Raw genomic sequence first — 19971 nt, forward strand, 5'->3', positions numbered from 1 at the left:
GAGGAAGAAGTCTGCTCTAAGCGTCAGTTCCACAGCACTGCCAGGCACTCTCTTCCAGCTTCCAAAATACGCGGGGTGAGGTCAGGGCCTCTCTTTGGCTATTTTTCCAGACTGACCTGGCTCAGGGAATTCAGGGGGTCACCGGGGACCTACACGTCATCGTTATTTGCGCCACACAGGTTACCTCTAAACCCAACACACTTAAGTCCTCAAGGGCCACTGTGTTCAATGCACAATAGTTTTCATCTCCAAGAACATTAGTTGAGCAGTTGGAACCAAACAGATAAATATAAAGACCATAAGAACCATACATTGGGTGGAAATCAAACGTTTCTCTTCTTCTCCCAGCTTCTCTCCGTTCTTCTTAAGAGATTTTTGTGTATGTTGAGCTAGCCCTTCACAATAAAGTCTTTGAGTAAGCAGATCTGGACCGTATTGTTTTTTATTAGAGAAAATCTGTCTTTTCTTTAAAGTTAAAATAAACAAAGGCTGTAAAGCAGAGAGGAAAAATAAAAAGATTAGGGAAGTTTTAAAGTAGAATTCTAAGGGGGCCCAAACATCTTCCTTCCAGAAGAAAATCAACTACTGAAGTGAAAATGACCTAAAACGATGATTCGGTGTTGTGGAAATTACTCAGAAGAATCTGAGTTCCTTAAAAAACTAAAAATAGAGCTACCATATGATCTGGCAATCCCACTCCTGGGCATATATCCAGAGAAAACCATAATTCGAAAAGATACATGCACCCCAGTGTTCAATGCAGCACTATTTACAATAGCCAAGATATGGAAGCAACCTAAATGTCCATCAACGGAGGAATGGATAAAGAAGATTTGGTACATATATACAATGGAATATTACTCAGCCATAAAAAAGAATGAAATAATGCCATTTGTAGCATCATGGATGGACCTAGAGATTATCATACTAAGTGAAGTAAGTCAGACAGAGAAAAACAAACATCATATGATATCACTCATATGTGGAATCTAATTAAAAAATGATACAAATGAACTTATTTATAAACAGAAACAGACACAGATTTCAAAAACAAACTTACAGTTACCATAGGGGAAATGTGGTGGGTGCGGAGGAATAAATTAGGAGTTTGGGATTAACATATACACACTACTTTATGTAAAATAGGTGACCAACAAGGACCTAATGTATAGCACAGGGAACTCTATTCAGTATTCCGTAATAACCTATACGGGAAAAGAATCTGAAAAAGAAAGAATATATGTATATGTATAACTGAATCACTTTGCTGTACACCTGAAACTAACACAACACTGTAAATCAACTATACTCCAATAAAATTTAAGAAAAATTCCATAAAGTTCCAACTTGCCATGCACCAGCAACTATTTACATAGCATTTACATCGTATTAGATATTATAAGTACTCTAGAGATGATTTAAAGTACATGGGAGGATATGCGTAGGCCATATGCAAATACTATGCCATTTCACATAAGGAACATGAGTATCTGCAGATTTTGGTATCCACGGGGGGTCCTGGACCCAATCCCCTGCGTATTCGGAGGGATGACTGTACTCTATAGTCCTTTTTAACAATTCACTATTGTGAGAGCTTCGCATCTCTGCCACCGGCGTTATTCTTTTTTTTTTTTTTAACATCTTTATTGGAGTATAATTGCTTTACAATGGTGTTAGTTTCTGCTTTATAACAAAGTGAATCAGTTATACATATACATATGTCCCCATATCTCTTCCCTCTTGCATCTCCCTCCCTCCCACCCTCCCTATCCCACCCCTCTAGGTGGTCACAAAGCACCAAGCTGCTCTCCCTGTGCTATGCGGCTGCTTCCCACTAACTACCTATTTTACGTTTGGTAGTGTATATATGTCCATGCCACTCTCTCGCTTCATCCCAGCTTACCCTTCCCCCTCCCTGTGTCCTCAAGTCCATTCTCTAGTAGGTCTGTGTCTTTATTCCCGTCTTGCCCCTAGGTTCTTCATGACCACGTTTTTTTTTTTTTTTTTTAGATTCCATATATATATATATGTGTTAGCATACGGTATTTGTTTTTCTCTTTCTGACTTACTTCACTCCGTATGACAGACTCTAGGTCCATCCACCTCACTACAAGTAACTCAATTTCGTTTCTTTTTATGGTTGAGTAATATTCCATTGTATATATGTGCCACATCTTCTTTCTCCACTCAACTGTCGATGGACACTTAGGTTGCTTCCATGTCCTGGCTATTGTAAATAGAGCTGCGTTATTCTTATTCACGTGCAAAACCTGACTTACCTCTCTCTGGAGATTGATGTCAGCTCCCTGCAGGACGAGCTCCCTCACACAGCCTATGTGGCCAGCATAGGAGGCGACCATGAGGAGTGTTGTGCCGTGCTGGGTGGGGGAGACAGATGAGCAGTCAGGCCACATGACACCAGAGAGGTGGCCTGGAGAAGATGCTGCAGACGTCAGCTCTTCCCAGGACACGTCCGAGCTGAGCGCAACATCTCCCGCAGTAAATAAAAGTGTCTCGTGAATAATCTTATAATGCAGACCAAACAGGAAAAAGCAAAGTGACAAATTGCTGAGGCTGGAATTTTCAGTTCAAACATTCACTTACTTCCATTACCCTCAGACACGCAGTCCAAGTGAACCATGGTTACTGCATTTTGAGGCGGCTGTGATGTAGTGGCCTCGTTTTATGATTCCTGAGCCAAAACACTTGTTACTAATGCAAAAAAGTGGGTTAAGTGGTACTAGTTGGTTTTCTGAGTTTAGAATTCTTTATTTTCAAACTGATTCAGGTAAAGATGCAACGAGAGATTACAGAAGTGCGAGTCAGGAGCCCCGGGGTCCATCTCTGTCATCAACCAGCAGCGTAACCTGGGGCACACTGCTCACAATTCCTGGGGCTCATTTACTTCAGCTTTAAAATGAGGAGCTGGATGACATGATTGCCAAGGTCCCTGCCAGCTTTAAGATTCAAGGACTTGAGACGTACCACCTGATATTCCAATTCAAGTGGACTTTTGTGGTTTAATTTACATTTGTTTTCAAGGGCTCGAAACTGTAATCTGAACCACCTCTTCTGTGTGGTCAGCAGCCTGCTTCTGTGGAGAGGATAAGAGAGAGACAGACGGCTCTGCCTGTGAGGAAGCCTCACTAGGTACGGGGTGGTGATTCTTAGAAGCCTCGTGCTATATATTCAATACATCTGTGGGATTTTGTAGGAAGGCAGTATAGTTGAGTGGTCACTGACAGTATGATTCTGGGCTGGTTATCTGAGCTTTCAAAGGCTCATTCACCTCATCCGTAATGCGGAATAGTAAAAGTATCTGCCTGGTTAAATTAAATGGGAAAAAGCAATAATTCAGGCGATGTGCTTAGCTTAGTAATGTTAAATATTCAGTAAGAGTTAGATGTTAAAATAATATTATGATGCCTCAGTAAATGTTAGATTATTATTTGGTTTTTGTTGACTCGTGTGAAAGACAATCCTAGTTTGGGGAAAGTCTTGTTTGCTATAAGTAAAAGTACAGGTAGAATCAAGAAGAGCTAGTGGCTTCACAGAAGTGCTTTATGATATTCTACCCCATGTGACCGCATTTGGTATTTGAATGTTAAGACCTTCATGTTGGCTGTACCACCTGTCATTCAGGGGGACTCCTTCCTCCATGTTCTTCAAGATTAGAGTAGCAAACTTGGAGTTACCAACTTCCTGTTGAATGTGAGAACATTTTTATTCAGCATTCAGACAGAAGATTCCTTGATTTAAAGCCAGTCTGAACAGGCAAGCTATGAATGTATCCTTTGCATGAGAGATGAGAAAATTTTTTCATCATGGGTCACACTGGTCTCAAAATACAAATCAATCATGAGCTAGAGGAACCACAGAGCACTTAACTTGGATATTTTAAAAAGAAAATAAAAAACATCAGGCTCATCTATTTTACAGTAAGGGAAGATGAATGAAACAAATAACCAAAATGCTCCTTTATACATTGTATTTCACTTCTACATCATGGTCGAGACCCAACGCAGCCCAAAATATAAACAAATAAATTAATTTAAAAAAGAGGAGGGGGCCTCCCTGGTGGCGCAGTGGTTGAGAGTCCGCCTGCCGATGCAGGGGATACGGGTTCGTGCCCCGGTCTGGGAGGATCCCATATGCCGCGGAGCGGCTGGGCCCGTGAGCCATGGCCGCTGGGCCTGCGCGTCCGGAGCCTGTGCTCCGCAGCGGGGGAGGCCACAACAGTGAGAGGCCCGCATACCGCAAAAAAAAAAAATAAATAAATAAAAAATAAAAATAAAAAAGAGGAGGGATCTGTGGATGTATTAAGCTACACAAAGCTGGAAGTCAGGAGAAGGTCGTAGGGGGTGTCTGAGAAGGGGTGACTAAGAAAAAGGAGTAAAGTGGTCATCAACATGGTCAGTGGGTGAGGCCACAATGAAAACGGGCATTCCCACTCCAGTTCTGTCCAGTGTGGCACTGCTGCCCAGCAAGACCCAAGTAAGACCCGACGACCAGTTCACAGATGCCCAAGGCCCCATATCAGTTTGGGTCCTGGCAAAGAACAGATGGTACATTCAAACTGGGATAACTGGACGAAAGTTTAATAAAGAGACTATTTATAAGGCTATGCTCTGGATGTAGGGAAACCACAAAGAACAGTACTGGGAGCTAGTAACAGCGGAGCTGCACTGCTAGCCCAGGCCCGAAGGCGCGAGGGACAGGTGGTGGCTCCCAGGACGGAGAGGGTGAGCGTCCTGCTGCCAGACAGGATGGGGGGGTCTAGACTCCTCAACATCCCTGTCCTCCCTCCCTCTGATTCCTGCCAACGCTCCCACTGGCCAAACCCTACTGGAGGCCAGAGGGAAGCCAGTCCCCTGGGGCAGGCCAGACAGCTCCAACTCTGGGACACAGAGCAAGCTGGAGAAAGTTACAGGTGGGTCTGGAGGTGCACCCCAAGCTGTCCTGCACTGATGCCCGGGGTGGGGCAAAGTGGAGCAAACTTTGATACCTCGCTTGGGCTGGTGGCTGACATCACCTACCAAATTTGCGCAATAAAAGCTGGAAATGGCACACCCTGTTATCAGGAAAACAAGGCGGCTCCTGTGAAAACATTTCTATTTAATCCCTAAAATCAAAACATCTCCTCTCTCCTCATCTGAGGTCCTCTTAGTCCCCAGAGGTGCGACGTCCCGCTGAGAACAGAGAAATTGCTGCCTCTAGCCGGGGAAGAAAGGGCTCTCGCAGTGATGCCTGAAAGTAGGTGGGAGGACCTGTTTTTAGTTCCCCTTCATTACCGATGAGGGTACTGGTGTTTGCAAAGGTAAGGAAGGGATAAGAGGCTGGGTGGAGGCTTCCATCTCTCAGTAGATAAAACCCAACTCCCCCATCCGCGGCAGCCCCCTTCCGTTCTGAATCATCTCCCCCTTTTCTTCTTGGACTTGGCCGATTCTGATTCCCAGTGACGTGTCTCTTCCCCTATTGTGGCCCCTCCTGTTTTATGCAGGTAATGGCTTTCCCAGTATGTTTGTTTGTTTGTTTGTTTGTTTTTGTGGTACGCGGGTCTCCCACTGCTGTGGCCTCTCCCGTCGCGGAGCACAGGCTCTGGACACGCAGGCTCAGCGGCCATGGCTCACGGGCCCAGCCGCTCCGCGGCATGTGGGATCCTCCCGGACCGGGGCACGAACCCGCGTCCCCTGCATCGGCAGGCGGACTCTCAACCACTGCGCCACCAGGGAAGCCCCCCAGTATGTTTTGAAGTTCCCCATGGTACTTCGGACTTTTTGAAAAGGATGAAGCAAGCAAACACATGAAAAAGCGGACAAACACTGTGAAGGAAGGGTATTCAGCAGGCGCTCTCATGCGAGCGGGGGATGGCAAGCTCCCAGCATGCGTGTACCGAATGGACAGGTCCGTACACTGTCCCTGCAGTCCACGTCCACTCGGCCACTGTTCAGCAGCAGCCTGAGCAGAGCCAAGTTGCCCCTCCTCGCTGCCCAGAACACGGCGTTGGCAAGTGGGGTTTCCTTCTGCAGAAGCAAAACAAAACAGGATCTTAAAATCGACTTTCATTAACACGACCACTTCTACGCAAGTACGCACTACCATTCAAAAGGGAGACCTTCCAGATATGTCTGATCATTTGAGAGTGCTCCTCTGGCAACAGGTGATTGTCGTGTACTTGGTTATGGGAAGCAGATACCCCAGCCATGGGGCTGTGATGAAGAGCCGTGTTGTTGATTACACAGCACTATTAATACCCTATTTCCCACCAATGTCCTCACTTTCCTGCCTCTGTGTCTTTGTTCACAGTTTCCTTTTTGTGTGAAATGAATTTTCCCCCATCCTTCACGGCCAAGGTTCTGCTTAAAGGTTATTTCCTCCCTGAAGTGTTCCCAAATCTCTCTTTGCCTCTAAGCAGAGGGAAATCTCTCCCAATTCTGAGTTTACAGGTACCTTTTCTGTGCCCTCAATACTTTCTACCTGATTCCAGCTGCCTGGGTAAATGCCTCACTTTCCCTCCACCAAATTTTCTCTGTTTCAGCTGGAACTTGCCAGAGGTTTCTGCTGAGAACAAGGAACTTTGGGCAGAAAATGTTGCTGTGAGTCCTTTAAGAAAAAGGAGTAGGGGCTTCCCTGGTGGCACAGTGGTTGAGAGTCCGCCTGCCGATGCAGGGGACACGGGTTCATGCCCCGGTCCGGGAAGATCCCACATGCCGCAGAGCAGCTGGGCCCATGAGCCATGGCTGCTGAGCCTGCACGTCCGGAGCCTGTGCTCCGCAACGGGAGAGGCCACAACAGTGAGAGGCCAGCATACCGCAAAAAAAAAAAAAAAAAAAAAAAAAAAAGAAAGAAAGAAAAAGGAGTAAAGTGGTCAGCCACATGGTCAGTGAGTGAGGCCACCATGAAAACGGGCATTCCCACTCCAGTTCTCTCCAGTGGATCCTTCACTCCACTCCTGGGTTATTTTAAAGTTGCTAAGTTAACACTGGAACAACTACGGAAGGAACAGAGCTGGAGAAGAGTTCTCCTGAATCAGAGCTGCAGCGTTGACTGTAGTACCACCACCTTCTCTAAAACAGATCAATTTGAATTTGCAGAGAACAGTCCCTGGTGGGGGTGAGGGGCAGACAGAACCAGTCAGCTCAGGGTTTCCACCCCAGCCCTGGGCAACGGACTTGGCCCCGCTGAGGCCTGGATTCCTCTTGCTCAGATGGAGATCACATTACTGCCTTGAAGTTTATGGTAAAAATTAAATGATGCAGGTTAATTGGCTAATACGGTGCCCAGCACATCATCCATGCTTACAAATACTAGTTTCTTTCCTTCTGTTCACTTTCTTTACAAAGTTAGAATCAACAGGCAAAACTGAACTCAGAGTATTGGTACTAATAAAGAATTCTGCTGGTCTCAGGAAATTTTCTAGTATTCAAATTGTTTAACAAAAACACTTTTTGGGGTGGGCTCAAAGCACATATCTGACCCAGAGGGTCTTTTATGCAATACGTCTTCTAAGTATATGTATAAGGTATGACATACAAAACCTAACTCACCAATGCTAAGTTAAAAAGAAAACACCGACAATTTCAGCTGCTTCACCGAACCATCACAAGTGAAAGTCCAGTGGCAGCAGAGGGGTGACGGCACCTGTGGGTGTGAGGGTTTAATTTCAGGAGCTCTTCAGCACATGCACAACACAGCTTAGTGTTCTTGTGCGTTCTTGGACAAGAGCGTGGCAAAGTGGGGAGTGATAAGCAGATGACAAACATACTTGGAATGCTTCCCTGGCTCAGTTAGGAGGAAAAAGTTCACCTTAAATTCCAGGTGAATAATTTGCTTCCCCTGAAGCTGTAAGTTTTACTGTCCCAGGAGTTTTCACACCCAGTGTCTGTGTTTTTTGCACCAGGCTGGGTCTGATGTTACAGTTGTTAGTAAGTGTGTGAAGCAATGGCAAGGCTGGTTTGACTTGTATAATAAGTCATGAAACAATGCCCCTTAAATAGAGAGATTGCACAAAGCCAAGATGAAGTTTGGGAGGGCGAATCAGGAAGACAAGTTAATATGCACCATGGAACAGCTTTGTTGGCTTTTCTGGAAACATGAAACCTTGAGAGTCATAAACTAAATCATTTTCAATGATTTTGTTGTTTCCCTTTAACCCCAAATACCTTTCAAAAAACCATTTGCAAGCCCCAAACTTCTATTGTCATAACAAGCTCTCCAGCCAGGAGCCTCTCCTGCCTTTAGGATGGCCTCGGGGATTCCTCTCCTGCACGGGCTAGACATCCTGGTTTCCTACAAGGTTCTAGAAACTGAGCTTTGGGAAAAGGTGTAAATCCTTCATTTTCCCTCAAGAGCTTGATATACTGGGAGGTGGAGGCATGATAGAGTAGTTGATTTGGGGTGAGAGAGAGCTGAGTTCAAGTCCTGGCCCTGCTACTTCCCGGTTCTGGGACCTTGGGCAGGTTATTTAATTTCTCTCTGCCCTAGGAAAGCGAGAATGATATTAATAGTGGTGGTATAGTCAGCATCCTCGGGGGATTAGACCCCCTGCGGATACTGAACTCTGTGGATGCTCAACTCTCTTATATAAATCAGCACAGTACTTGCATATAACCTATGTATCTCTTCCCACATACTTTAAATCATCTCGAGATTACTTGTGATATCTTACACATGTAAATGCTATGTAAATAGTTGCCAGTGCAGGTCAAATTCAAGTTCTGCTTTTTGGAACTTTCTGGAATTTTTTTTCTGAATACTTTTGATCTGTGGTTGAATAGGCAGATGTGGAACCTGAAGACACGGAGGGTCAACTGTACTTCTGTCATGGGCTGTTAGAGGCTAAATGAAGTAATACGTGCAAATGCACTTTGACAGCAAACGCTCAAGAGATGCAAGCTCTAGATGCACAGTCCTCACAGCCCTTTAAGACCTGTCCAGGAGAATTCATTTGCTTGGTCACTGGCATGTGCTTGGGACAGTGGCACTGGCCAGGGGCTAGGACTAGAGGTACCAGTCAACCTTGATCTCTGCTCCAATGGCTTTATGGGCCAGTAGGAAACGAGCATCCCAGGCATGCAGGGTGCTGATGCAATGACATGGGGGCATCCTGGGAACCGTCACTAGCTCGGAAGGGCTGGAGTGAAGGACGTGGGGGGAGAGAGGGCAGGAGATGCTGTAGGGCAGGTAGTCAGGGCCACATCCTGAAGGACTTGCTGTGCTATGTGATGGAGCTTGGACTTCATCTGGTGGGTACTAGGGAGTCAAGGAAGGACTGGAGCCGGTCTGAGGACTGGAGCCAGACTGAGACTGGTGTCTACAAGGTTAGGAGACACTGTACAGACAGGGAAGAGATGGTGAGCTGAGGCTACGATCGTGGGGACAGCAGGATGAGACAGACGGGAGAAATTTCAAGGAGCTAAACTGAATAGTCTCGGTGTGACTGTCTGTGCAGGAGCAGAGGGAGAGGGAGCCTGGCAGATGTGTTGCCACTCATGGAAGTCGGAAGCTCTGGCTGAAAGGCAGATTATGGGGAAAAGTGATGGGTTCAGCTTTGCACATGCCGAGTTTCAGATGCCTATGGGGCATCAAGGTGGAAATGTCCAGCAAAGCAATGCATAAGTTCTCCTATCACACTGCGGCCAACCCGTTTTACTGGAGTGCAGGAATCCTGAGCTAATACTTACCAAGTGCTTATTCTGTACCAGTGGCACATCCTCTGCAGACCAGCTCATTTAATGCTCATCACAGCTCGGGGAAGTGGGTGCATTATTATCCCACCGCTCAGATGACGTAAGTGAGAAGCGAGAAGCAACAAGGCAGGCTTCAGCCCCAGGCAGTCTGGTGCTTGAGGCTGGGCTTTCAGCCACCCTATCGTCCTGCCTCCTGCGGAATTCTCCTCCTGAGACAGCAAGGAATAGGCAGTGTGGACCCCAGTGACCTCCTTCCTACCCTCATTCCAAGTCCTCTTCTGCCAAGATGGAAAGTCCCACGACCTTCTTTCTCTTTGGGGTCTACAGACCACATTGCCTGGTTAACTTCCAAACCTCCTCTGGGTACAATCTGCACATAATCATAAAATGCTGTTTACAAAGGGCAGCCCTTTAAGCCTTTAAAGGAGCTGATGCATGTGAAAATGCTTCACACAAATCTTAAGGCACTTCACCAATCGTGTGATTATTAGTTAACCTCTTCCTTGTTTTTTCGGGTCTCTGCAAGCAGGCTGTTGGCTGTGACACTGTCATCACAGCAGTGACAACCTACGTTGGGTTCTTGCTCTGTATCAGGCGGTGTGCTGAGTACTCTCACTGTTCTAACGCTTTTAATTCCCAGAAAAACCCCATGAGGTAGGTGTTACTGTTTCCATTTTTAAGATGAGGAAACTGAGGCACAGAAGTACTTATGTAAGGTCATCCAGCTAGGAAGTAACGGGATTCAAACCCAAGTCTGTTTGGGTCCAGAGTCTGAGATCCTAAATCTTACCCGCTGTGAGAAAACCTGAGTATAACCTTCCACATATGCCACCTTCCCTTCTCTTTTTTCCCCCTATTTACTGCCAGAATTTTGGCTCACACAGTGGTCATCAGCACACTACCAGAAATTAAATCCGGGAAGGAAGGGGAGAGAAACACAGAAGGGAAGTTGTTACTTGTACAGAACTGGAATTCTGATTAAAAGCTAAGAGGCGGTAGAGATCTAAACTACTGGTTTAATTTAAAAAAGGGTTGAGAATAATGTGGATTTCATTTGTATAATTAATCTAATCAAGAGAACATTAGCTTTGTTCAACGATGAATTTCTCTGATGTTCGAAGCCGCATTAAACAAGGGGATAAGGAGGGTTGAGGGACCACGGGGCAGGAGGAGGCTTTGGATATGTCACCATTCCACTTTGTGCTAAATGGCTGAAATTTACAGAATTGCTTAATAAACATTCACTGAGAGTTAACCCTGTGTTGTAAGCATCATTACACTTCTGTAAGTGATAGGAAACCTAAGAGGAAAAAGTAAGTGATTTATTCAGCCAGGCATTCTGCCTAAGAGGTAGGCCTGTATAACACTGGCGTTTCCAAACTCAGAACTCAAGACCACGTTTAAGGTCTGTTTAACACATATATGTTCCGAATAGGCCAATCGATAGAGGTAGAAAGTAGTTGCGCAGTTTTCTGAAACAAGGGTGTGTGGAGGAATACAGTGACTGCTAAGAGGTGTATAGTTTCTTTTTGGGGTGATTAAAATATTCTAAACTTGATTGTGCTAGCGGGTGCACAACTCTGTGAATAGGCTAAAAACCACTGAAACGAACACTTCAGCTTGGTGAAGTATATGGTATGTGATCTGTATTTCAATAAAGCTGTTAAAAAAATACATGGCTTTGTTAATTTATTCTCCTGTGGCTCATCCAAAAAATTTCAGGTGATTGATGAACTGGAGTTGATTTTGAGATAATTTACATACCTTCAGAACATAGATGAAACATACAAGTTCCTGTACCTCTGGCCAAGACATGAGCAATTTCCATCACCAAGATAAAGCCTGGTATTGAGATGCTTTATCCTCTTGGGTAAGACGAGAAAGACCTAGGTATTATTCTTTATCTAGTGATGATTCCCCTGGGATGGTGACCTCCCTCATTGGGTTAGGGTCTAACCCCCAAATTGTGCCAGACTTTTGGCAACCTCAGCCTTGGAGAAATAGTTGTTATAAAGACAAAAGTTAATGTACTGAAATCCACGAGCTTCATTCCACAAAAAGACTCAGACCTGCACTTTGAGTTTGCTTTTACTTTAAAAACAATCCCAACAAACATGTATCTCTTTTCCCAACCAGAACAAATTGGGAGTTGCCAAGCGTGAAACAGGAAGTTTACCGGAGAGGCAAAGCGCTACCAGCAAGAAGGGACTGCTGACAGCATAATGGACAAAGGATAAAAAAGGGTGTCCACGTGATATATACACTACCAAATGTAAAATAGATAGCTAGTGGGAAGCAGCCGCAGAGCACAGGGAGATCAGCTAAGTGCTTTGTGACCGCCTGGAGGGGTGGGATAGGGAGGGTGGGAGGGAGGGAGATGCAAGAGGGAAGGGATATGGGAACAGATGTATATGTATAACTGATTCACTTTGTTATAAAGCAGAAACTAACACACCATTGTGAAGCAAATTATACTCCAATAAAGTTGTAAAAAAAAAAAAAAAAAGGGTGTCCACATGGTTCAGAAGCAAATAGCCCTACAAGTGGTGACTCAGTCATCGAGAAGAAGCAAAATTGTGGCTTCTAACGCTCTGTTTATCCTCCCACAGACTCAGCCAACAATGCTGGGTCTTTTCAATGCAGGCCTTGGAGATCCAGGGCCTCGGGCCTACAAGCCTTTCAGCTGCCGATGAAAATGAAACAGTTAATCTATGGCTCCAAAATCAAAGTTAATGAAAACTTGATTCAGTATGTACGAAGTGTAACATGTTGTCAACTTTACTAATTGCTAAAATTGGTATTCATAAAATGTCGCTGACACATGAATATAATCGGCAGGTCTGATTTTCTCACTATACAAGAACTACTGAATTGCAGAAAAATCCTGGACAGATGTAAATTAAATGTTATTTGTTGCTAAATAATTTAAAAAGCAATAGTATACAAATCCTTCCAAAAATGTACAACAAAAGTGCTTGTGGGATCTTAGTTCCCCAGACGGAAGGAACCTGGGCCCCTGGCAGTGAAAGTGCTGAGTCCAAACCACTGGACTGCCAGGGAATTCCCAAAAGTTGCTATTCTCATTGTGGGCTGAGGGTACATTTTAATACGTTTGGTATGATGTGAGCTGGGGCTAGTGCAGGGTTAGTCACCGTCCTGTGACTGCTCCCCTCCTCCACTCCCCCTCAAGCCTTCCCTCTGTGCCTTTTGGAACTCCTCCACTTGCTGGAAAATCAACTGTCTTTCTCCTTCACTTAGCACCGAGCTTCCTCTGCCTCCCTGGTGGAGGCGGGGCCTGCTCCCACCCCAGCCCTAGGGTGGAGAATGGGGCTGGGCCCTCCTCACCTGGCTTCCAGACACTGCCCTTCTCACCAGGTGTACATCTCTGCTGCTTCAAGACTCAGGCCATCCCACCTTCTCATCCTCTGCCTCACCTCAAGGTAGTTGTCGCCTCCTGACATTTTCTTCACTGAAAATGAACATTTTCTTCACTGAAAACGTTGGCACCTTCCTTTCTGCCCACCCCAAATTCTGACCGCATCCTGGCCTTCACTTTACAAAACATCAATATCTCTGCCCCCCCCCACCTCCTGAGAGCTTCAGCACTCAGCTCAATCATCCCCTCTGTGCGCAAGCCTTCTCAGCACTCCCTGTTGTCATCTTAAAATACTTTTTTATTGAGATATAATGTACATACTATAAAATTCATCCTTTTAAAGCATATAATTCAGTGGTTTTTAGTTTAATCTCAAGGTTTCACAACCATCACCACTATTCCAGAACATTTTCATCAACCAGGAGAAACCTCGTACCTATTAACAATCACTCCCCATCACCCCCTTCTTCCCCCAGTCCCTGGCAACCACTAAGTTACTTTCTGTCACTATGGATTTGCCTATTCTGGACATTTTGTATAAATGGAACCAGATAATACCTGGCCTTCTGTATCTGGCTTTTTGCACTTAACATAATGTTTTCAAGGTCTATGCATGTTGCTATGTATGAGTGCTTCATTCTTTTTGTTGGTTGTATGATATTCCATTATATGGATATACCATGTTATGGACTGCATGACTGTGTCCTCCCCCCTCCAAGTTACTATGTTGAATTCCTAACCCTCATTGTGATGATATTTGGAGGTGGGGCATTTGGAGATAATTAGGTTTAGATTAGGTCCTGAGGGTGGAGCCCCCATCATGGGGTTAGTGCCCTTACAAGAAAAGGAAGACATTAGAGCTCCTTCTCTCCCCTTTCTGAGGAGACAGCCAGAAGGTGGCTGTTTGCAAGCCAGGAAGAGGGTTCTCACCAGACACTGAACCTGCCAACAGCTTGATTGTGGACTTCCCAGCCTCCAGCACCATGAGATATAAATTCCTGACATGTTTTCATTTCTTGTGCATATACACCTAGAAGCAGAATTGTTGGATCATATAGTAGCTCTATGTTTAACTCTTTGAAGGATGACTAGACTGTTTTCTATTATTTCTGCATCATTTTATATTCCTACCAGTAATGTATGAGGGTTCCAATTTCTCCACATCCTTGCCAACACTTGTCATTGTCTGTCCTGTTGACTGTAATCATCTTAATGGGTGTGAAGTGGTATCTCATTGTGGGTTTTTTGTTTGTTTTTTGCGGTATGCGGGCCTCTCACTGTTGTGGCCTCTCCCGTTGCGGAGCACAGGCTCCAGACGCGCAGGCTCAGCTGCCATGGCTCACAGGTCCAGCCGCTCTGCGGCATGTGGGATCTTCCCAGACTGGGGCACGAACCCGTGTCCCCTGCATCAGCAGGCGGACTCTCAACCACTGCGCCACCAGGGAAGCCCTCATTGTGGTTTTGATTTGCATTTCCCTGTTGGCTAATGATGTCAAATATCCTTTTAGTGGCTTATTGGCCATTTGTATATCTCCTTGGGACAAACGTCTATTCAGATCCTTTGACCATTTTAAAATTGGGTTGTCTTGTTTATTGTTGAGATGTCTATTATCATTTAAAGATGCTCAAGTCTCTACCATTTTAAAGCAAACAAACCCTTGGCCAAGTCTGGATTCCTGCTGCAGCCGCTGTTTCCCGAAGAATTTTTTGAAAGAGTTCTCTCCACTTGTGGTTTCCACCCACTCTCTTTTCAAGCTATTACAATCTGGCTTCTGAACTCAACATTACATTAAAACTGTTCTCAGCAAGGTCACCAGAGCCTGTTTTGTTACTAAATTCAAGGGGCACTTTTCGATTCTAAGCTTGTTTGATTTCTCTGTGGTATTTAACTCTGCATCCCTCTCTGCCTTTATGGAAAGACTACAGATTCTTGGCTTAACGATAGCACATGCTTCTGATTTTTCTCATACATTTCTGTCTGCTCCTCTATTTTCTCAATGGGTTTCCTTTATTCTGCTCATTCTTAAAGTCTTGAGCTTCTTTAAGATTTTGTCCTCAGTCCTCTTTTTTTTTTTTAAATAAATTTTATTTGGGTCTTGGTTGCTGCGCGTTGGCTTTCTCTAGTTGTGGTGAGCGGGGGCTACTCTTCGTCGCGGTGCGCGGACTTCTCATTGCAGTGGCTTCTCTTGTTGCGGAGCACGGGCTCTAGGCTCACGGGCTTTAGTAGTTGTGGCACACGGCCTCTACAGCACAGGCTCCATAGTTGTGGCACACGGGCTTAGCTGCTCCGTGGCATGTGCGATCTTCCCGGACCAGGGATTGAACCTGTGTACCCTGCGTTGGCGGGTGGATTCTTAACCACTGCGCCACCAGGGAAGCCCAGTCCTCTTATTTTCTACTTTTAAGTGATCTCACTGATCAATCACATTCATCCCCAAGGGTTCAATGACCACTTAACACTGCTCACTCCTAAATCTCATCTCTATCTCCTGCCTAGACTACTCTCCTGGGCTCCCAGTTTGTACATCTGTCTAACCAACATCTCTACTTGGACTCCTGTCCATCCTTAAACTTGACACGTCCCACCCCAAACATTTTATCTTTACTTCTCTGGCCTTCTCTAACTCAGTGAATAACATCAATTACCGAATTCTTCTGATTAAAAATTTTTTTGTCACTCACATTTGTCTGCTTCCTCCCATCCTCAAAAGCTGTGCCCTAGTCTGGTACCATTTAACAAGATGACCCCAACATCATCCTGACTGGTCTCCCAGCTCCATTCTCTTCTCCAAACCATAGCCAGAGATCTTTCTAACATGCAAATCTCACCGTGTCATTCTTCTGCTTACACGAGCTACTGTAAAAGGTGGGATTACACTGGCTTTGGAGCCAGACACACCAGGGTTTCAATCTGAACACCATTCACACACTGGCTGCACGGCTGTGGGAAGAGTTATTTAACTTCTCCATGTTTTAGTTTTCTTATTTGGAAAAAAAAAAGTGGGGGGCACCAAAGTACCATCTCGTGGGTCCTCCTGAGGATTCAGAAGATGCACCATGATGCCCTTGGTTCAGAGTCGGGCACATTTTATGTGCTCAATACATTTTAACTACTATTTTTATTAAACCCTTCAATAAAGGCATATCAATGAACTCATTTTCATCCTAAAATGTGGGCGTTAAATGAATGACTTTAATAACCTCTTTGGACACTGAAGTCTGGTAATCAATCGCAGCTCCACTCTGCGCTGGTCACTCAGCTTCAGGGTCAAAAAAAGTCCTGTGGGGAGGAGGCAGCAGTGGTGCGGCTGGCGTTCGGGAACGCGGACGCAGGATCGGGCATCGGTGCCGCAGCCCTGGTCCCTAAGAGGGGCGGCCGCAGAGGAGCGCAGACCCGGGGCTTCTTCCCCGCCCCCGCCCGACTGTTACCCCGGCGACAGTCCTCGCCGCCCCTGCGCCCCGCGGGCGGGCTCACCGCACCTGCAGCCAGAAGTACTGAAAGCCTTTCGGGCAAAAAGCGCACCCCTAGACCACAAACCACAGGAGCCATCCAGGCCTGGTCGCTCCCTCCCGTCCCCCGCCAGCACCCCCGGGGCGGCGGCCACCCCACCCTGCGGGCCCGCGGCGGGTCCGGGCGGACGGTGGGTGCGGGCCCCGCCGCCGCAGGTTTGCCGCCAGCCCGGCGCGCCCTCCCGGAGCCCACGGCGCTCACCTTGAACGACATCCTGCACATGTCCGCGGCCGCCCCGCCGGGACCGGCGCGCTTCCGGCCCGGACGCCCGGCCCAGCCCTCCCCCACTCTCCCGCCGCCTTCCGCAGAGGGGCGGCCTTCCCGGCGCCGCGCGCTCTCGCTGCCGCAGACGGGGCCGGGGCGGGGGGAGAGAAGAGGGAAAGGGGGAGGGGAGGGGCGGGGGGAGAGAAGAGGGGAAGGGGGAGGGGAGGGGCGGGGGGAGAGAAGAGGGGAAGGGGGAGGGGAGGGGAGGGGAGGGGAGGGGAGGGGAGGGGAGGGGAGGGGAGGGGAGGGGAGGGGCGGGGGCTCACACGCGACCGCCCTCCGCGTACCTACCACACACACACACTCCCAACTCCGCACGCACTGTGCACACTCTACACACACACAGGTTCACACACACACCACTGCACGCTCACAACCTCACATCACTCTTCACACATCCAGGCTCACTCTCCCACTCCAAACTGTACACCTCACACTGTGCACACTTTCCAGGTTACACACACTCAACCCTAGCCCCACGTTTTAAACCTACTTGATACCCCGTGACAAAGTTGATTTAAGCTAACTGCATTCATTCACAGGAGAAATAAGCATATTAATGATTCAAAAGTTGGATAAAAATGTTTTCTGTTGTAGTTCAATATGTTAACATCTTTATATGTCATGTGTTATGAAAAATTTTCGTATGCACTAAAAACTTAATTTAAAATAAAATTTTGGTTCAGGAGGAAAAAAAAACCACACCCACACCCCTCACACACCCACCTTCTCTCTCATGCACACACTCCATGCACATCCACATTCCTCACACACATACACTGCAGTCTCTACACAGACTCTACATTTCACACACACAGGTTCACACACAATACATAATTCCACACTCACATCCATGTATACACAGTACACACACATCCACACACAAATCCACACACACCCACATCCTCCAGAAGGGCATGGTCTTCATCAGATGACTCTTGACCTTCATTACAGCACAACTATGATGATGATGGAAATGAAACATAAGAAAAATATTCACCCATCATCCCACCACTCTTTCAAATAACTATTTTCATTTTTGTTTCTGACCTTCTAGGTTTTCTTTTCTTTTTCTTATTTTTCTTTTATAAGAATCTGGGATTTTTCCTCCTGGGGAAAGAGCTGGGAAACAAGCCTTTTGACTAAAGGAATGATAAGTGGTATTTTCCTTTTTGAAGGTGAAGGGCACAGTTTGAAATAGACACATATTACTCTATCTTTTTACCACACCGATCACCTCCTCCTCTTGGCCTTATCCTGCACACCTGCAGTATCACAGGAGCTGTCCACTCCCTTGAACGTACTGCTTGCTAATTGCCCAGGGCTGGTCTGAGGGGAGTAAAAGTGGGAGAGTCATATTTTTTAATTAAAAAATATATTATTTTTAAAGTATAAACAGCAATAATATCCTTTCTAGAAAATTCGAACGCTAAAGTAAAAGTGAACGTCTCACACCCTCACACTACAGGAATCCACTCATCCTCCCCCTCAGCTCTGTTTGAGCCTCCTTCTTTTTTCCAATCAATTTGTAATGATTTTTTAATTTAAAAGTTAAAAAATAACTGAAAATTAAAGTTCATAAAGAACATAAAAATGTTTATCTTGTATGGATAAATTGTATTACTTTGTGTTTAAAACAATTTTAAGGAAAGTTCCAAAATTTGATAGGAATTTCTAATTTTTAAAATCAAGTTAGACTCAGGGACTTCCCTGGCCGTCCAGCGGTTAAGACTCCTTCTTTCCACTGCAGGGGGCGCGGTTTCCATTCCTGGTCGGGGAACTACGATCCCACGTGCTGCATTGTGCTGCCAAAAAGTAAAAAAAAAAGACTCAAAACTTTTCCCCTGCCCTGGGTGCCTATGGATGAGGTAGTTTTGAAGTAGCTACATGACATTATTATATAAAATCAAGCATTGGAAGTTTTACTTTATTAATAGTTTTGATAAACAAAAAGAGGAAGGGAAAGAATTAATATTTTGAGTGCTATGTACCAGGAGCTTCCCTTGTAAGAATGCTATGAGGTGTGTATTATGCTCAGTCCACAGCTGGAAAAAACTGTTTCTGAAAGATGAAGTAATTTGCTAATGAGTGGTCAGACTAGACCTTTAATTAGGTCTTTTTGTGGGCTTCCCTGGTGGTACAGTGGTTAAGAATCTGCCTGCCAATGCAGGGGACGCGGGTTCGAGCCCTGGTCTGGGAGGATCCCACATGCCGCGGAGCAACTGGGTTCGTGTGCCACAGCTCTTGAGCCTGCACTGCAGAGCCCGCGAGCCACAACTACTGAGCCTGCGTGCCACAACTGCTGAAACCCGCGTGCCTGGAGCCCGTGTTCTGCTGCGGGAGAAGCCACCGCAATGAGAGGCCTATGCGCCGCAGCGAAGAGTGGCCCTGGCTCGCCGCAACTAGAGAAAGCCCGCGTGCAGCAACGAAGACCCAACGCAGCCAAAAAAAAAAAAAAAGTCTTTCTGGCTTCAAAGCCTGTTTCCTTTCCACTCAGAGTTGTTTTGGGCATTGTCTCTGGCCAGGCTGCTGATGGGATTCTTGTCAAAGGAAAGAAAATGCCTGAATAAAAAGTTTAAATGGTAAAAAAAAAAAAAAAAAAGAATGTGCATATACACCATCCCATACACGTGGTTCAGCTTGTCTTCATGAAAAAGCCCCCAAACAGAGCAAAACTCTCATGACCACAGCCAGGCATCTCCTTCTAAAGTCTTCTACTCTGGAACTTAGCAGGAACCCACCAGGCCTAACACAGGAAATTCAATCCCTGTAGCCCCACCCTCCATATTCAAATACTTTCTCACTCCCCCAAAAGAAGGGCTCCACACTTGTCCTAGGCGTTTCCTTGTTATCATCCTCCCCACCCCGTCCCCATGGCTCGCTCGTGTCTTCCCTCTTCTGTCTGCCCTAATCCCAATCTTGACCTAGCGGAGTTACTCCCAGCTCAGGTCCCTTCCTGCACCCTGCCCCTCAGCCATCTCTCTCCCAACTTTGTTGAGTTCTTGCTGTAATTCTTTTCTGCACCACATCCGTTAGCCCGAGGTATTTCTCTACACTTTGCTTCTGTTACTTTAGACTCCAGCAGAGTCTAAATTCTTCAAAGCCAGACTCTGAGTCTTATAATATGTCTT

The 19971-nt window shown here is 46.0% G+C and overlaps 1 protein-coding gene across 8 annotated transcripts in view; it reads right to left on the bottom strand.

Annotated features, from left to right (window-relative positions):
* ANKRD29 (ankyrin repeat domain 29) overlaps window positions 1-16932 on the bottom strand; it is a 43637-nt gene extending 26705 nt beyond the window's left edge. For 3 of the 8 annotated variants that reach the window (XM_082640300.1, XM_082640299.1, XM_082640298.1), the window contains exons 1-3: window positions 16778-16932; window positions 5913-6023; window positions 2280-2378 (exon numbers count right to left, since the gene is read on the bottom strand). In XM_082640300.1, coding sequence (XP_082496426.1) covers window positions 2280-2378; window positions 5913-6023; window positions 16778-16798 — 231 coding nt within the window. In that variant the 5' untranslated portion in view covers window positions 16799-16932. Of the gene's footprint in view, window positions 1-2279; window positions 2379-5893; window positions 6024-13034; window positions 13159-13995; window positions 14092-16777 lie in introns of those variants that run through there. The other 5 variants (XM_082640303.1, XM_082640304.1, XM_082640305.1 and 2 more) reach the window with 5 other exon arrangements.
* Window positions 16933-19971: the final 3039 nt, after the last annotated feature.

This window comes from Mesoplodon mirus (assembly GCF_964341445.2).
Source record: "Mesoplodon mirus genome assembly, chromosome: 13".
In the NCBI taxonomy this organism is placed as follows: Eukaryota; Metazoa; Chordata; class Mammalia; order Artiodactyla; family Ziphiidae; genus Mesoplodon; species Mesoplodon mirus.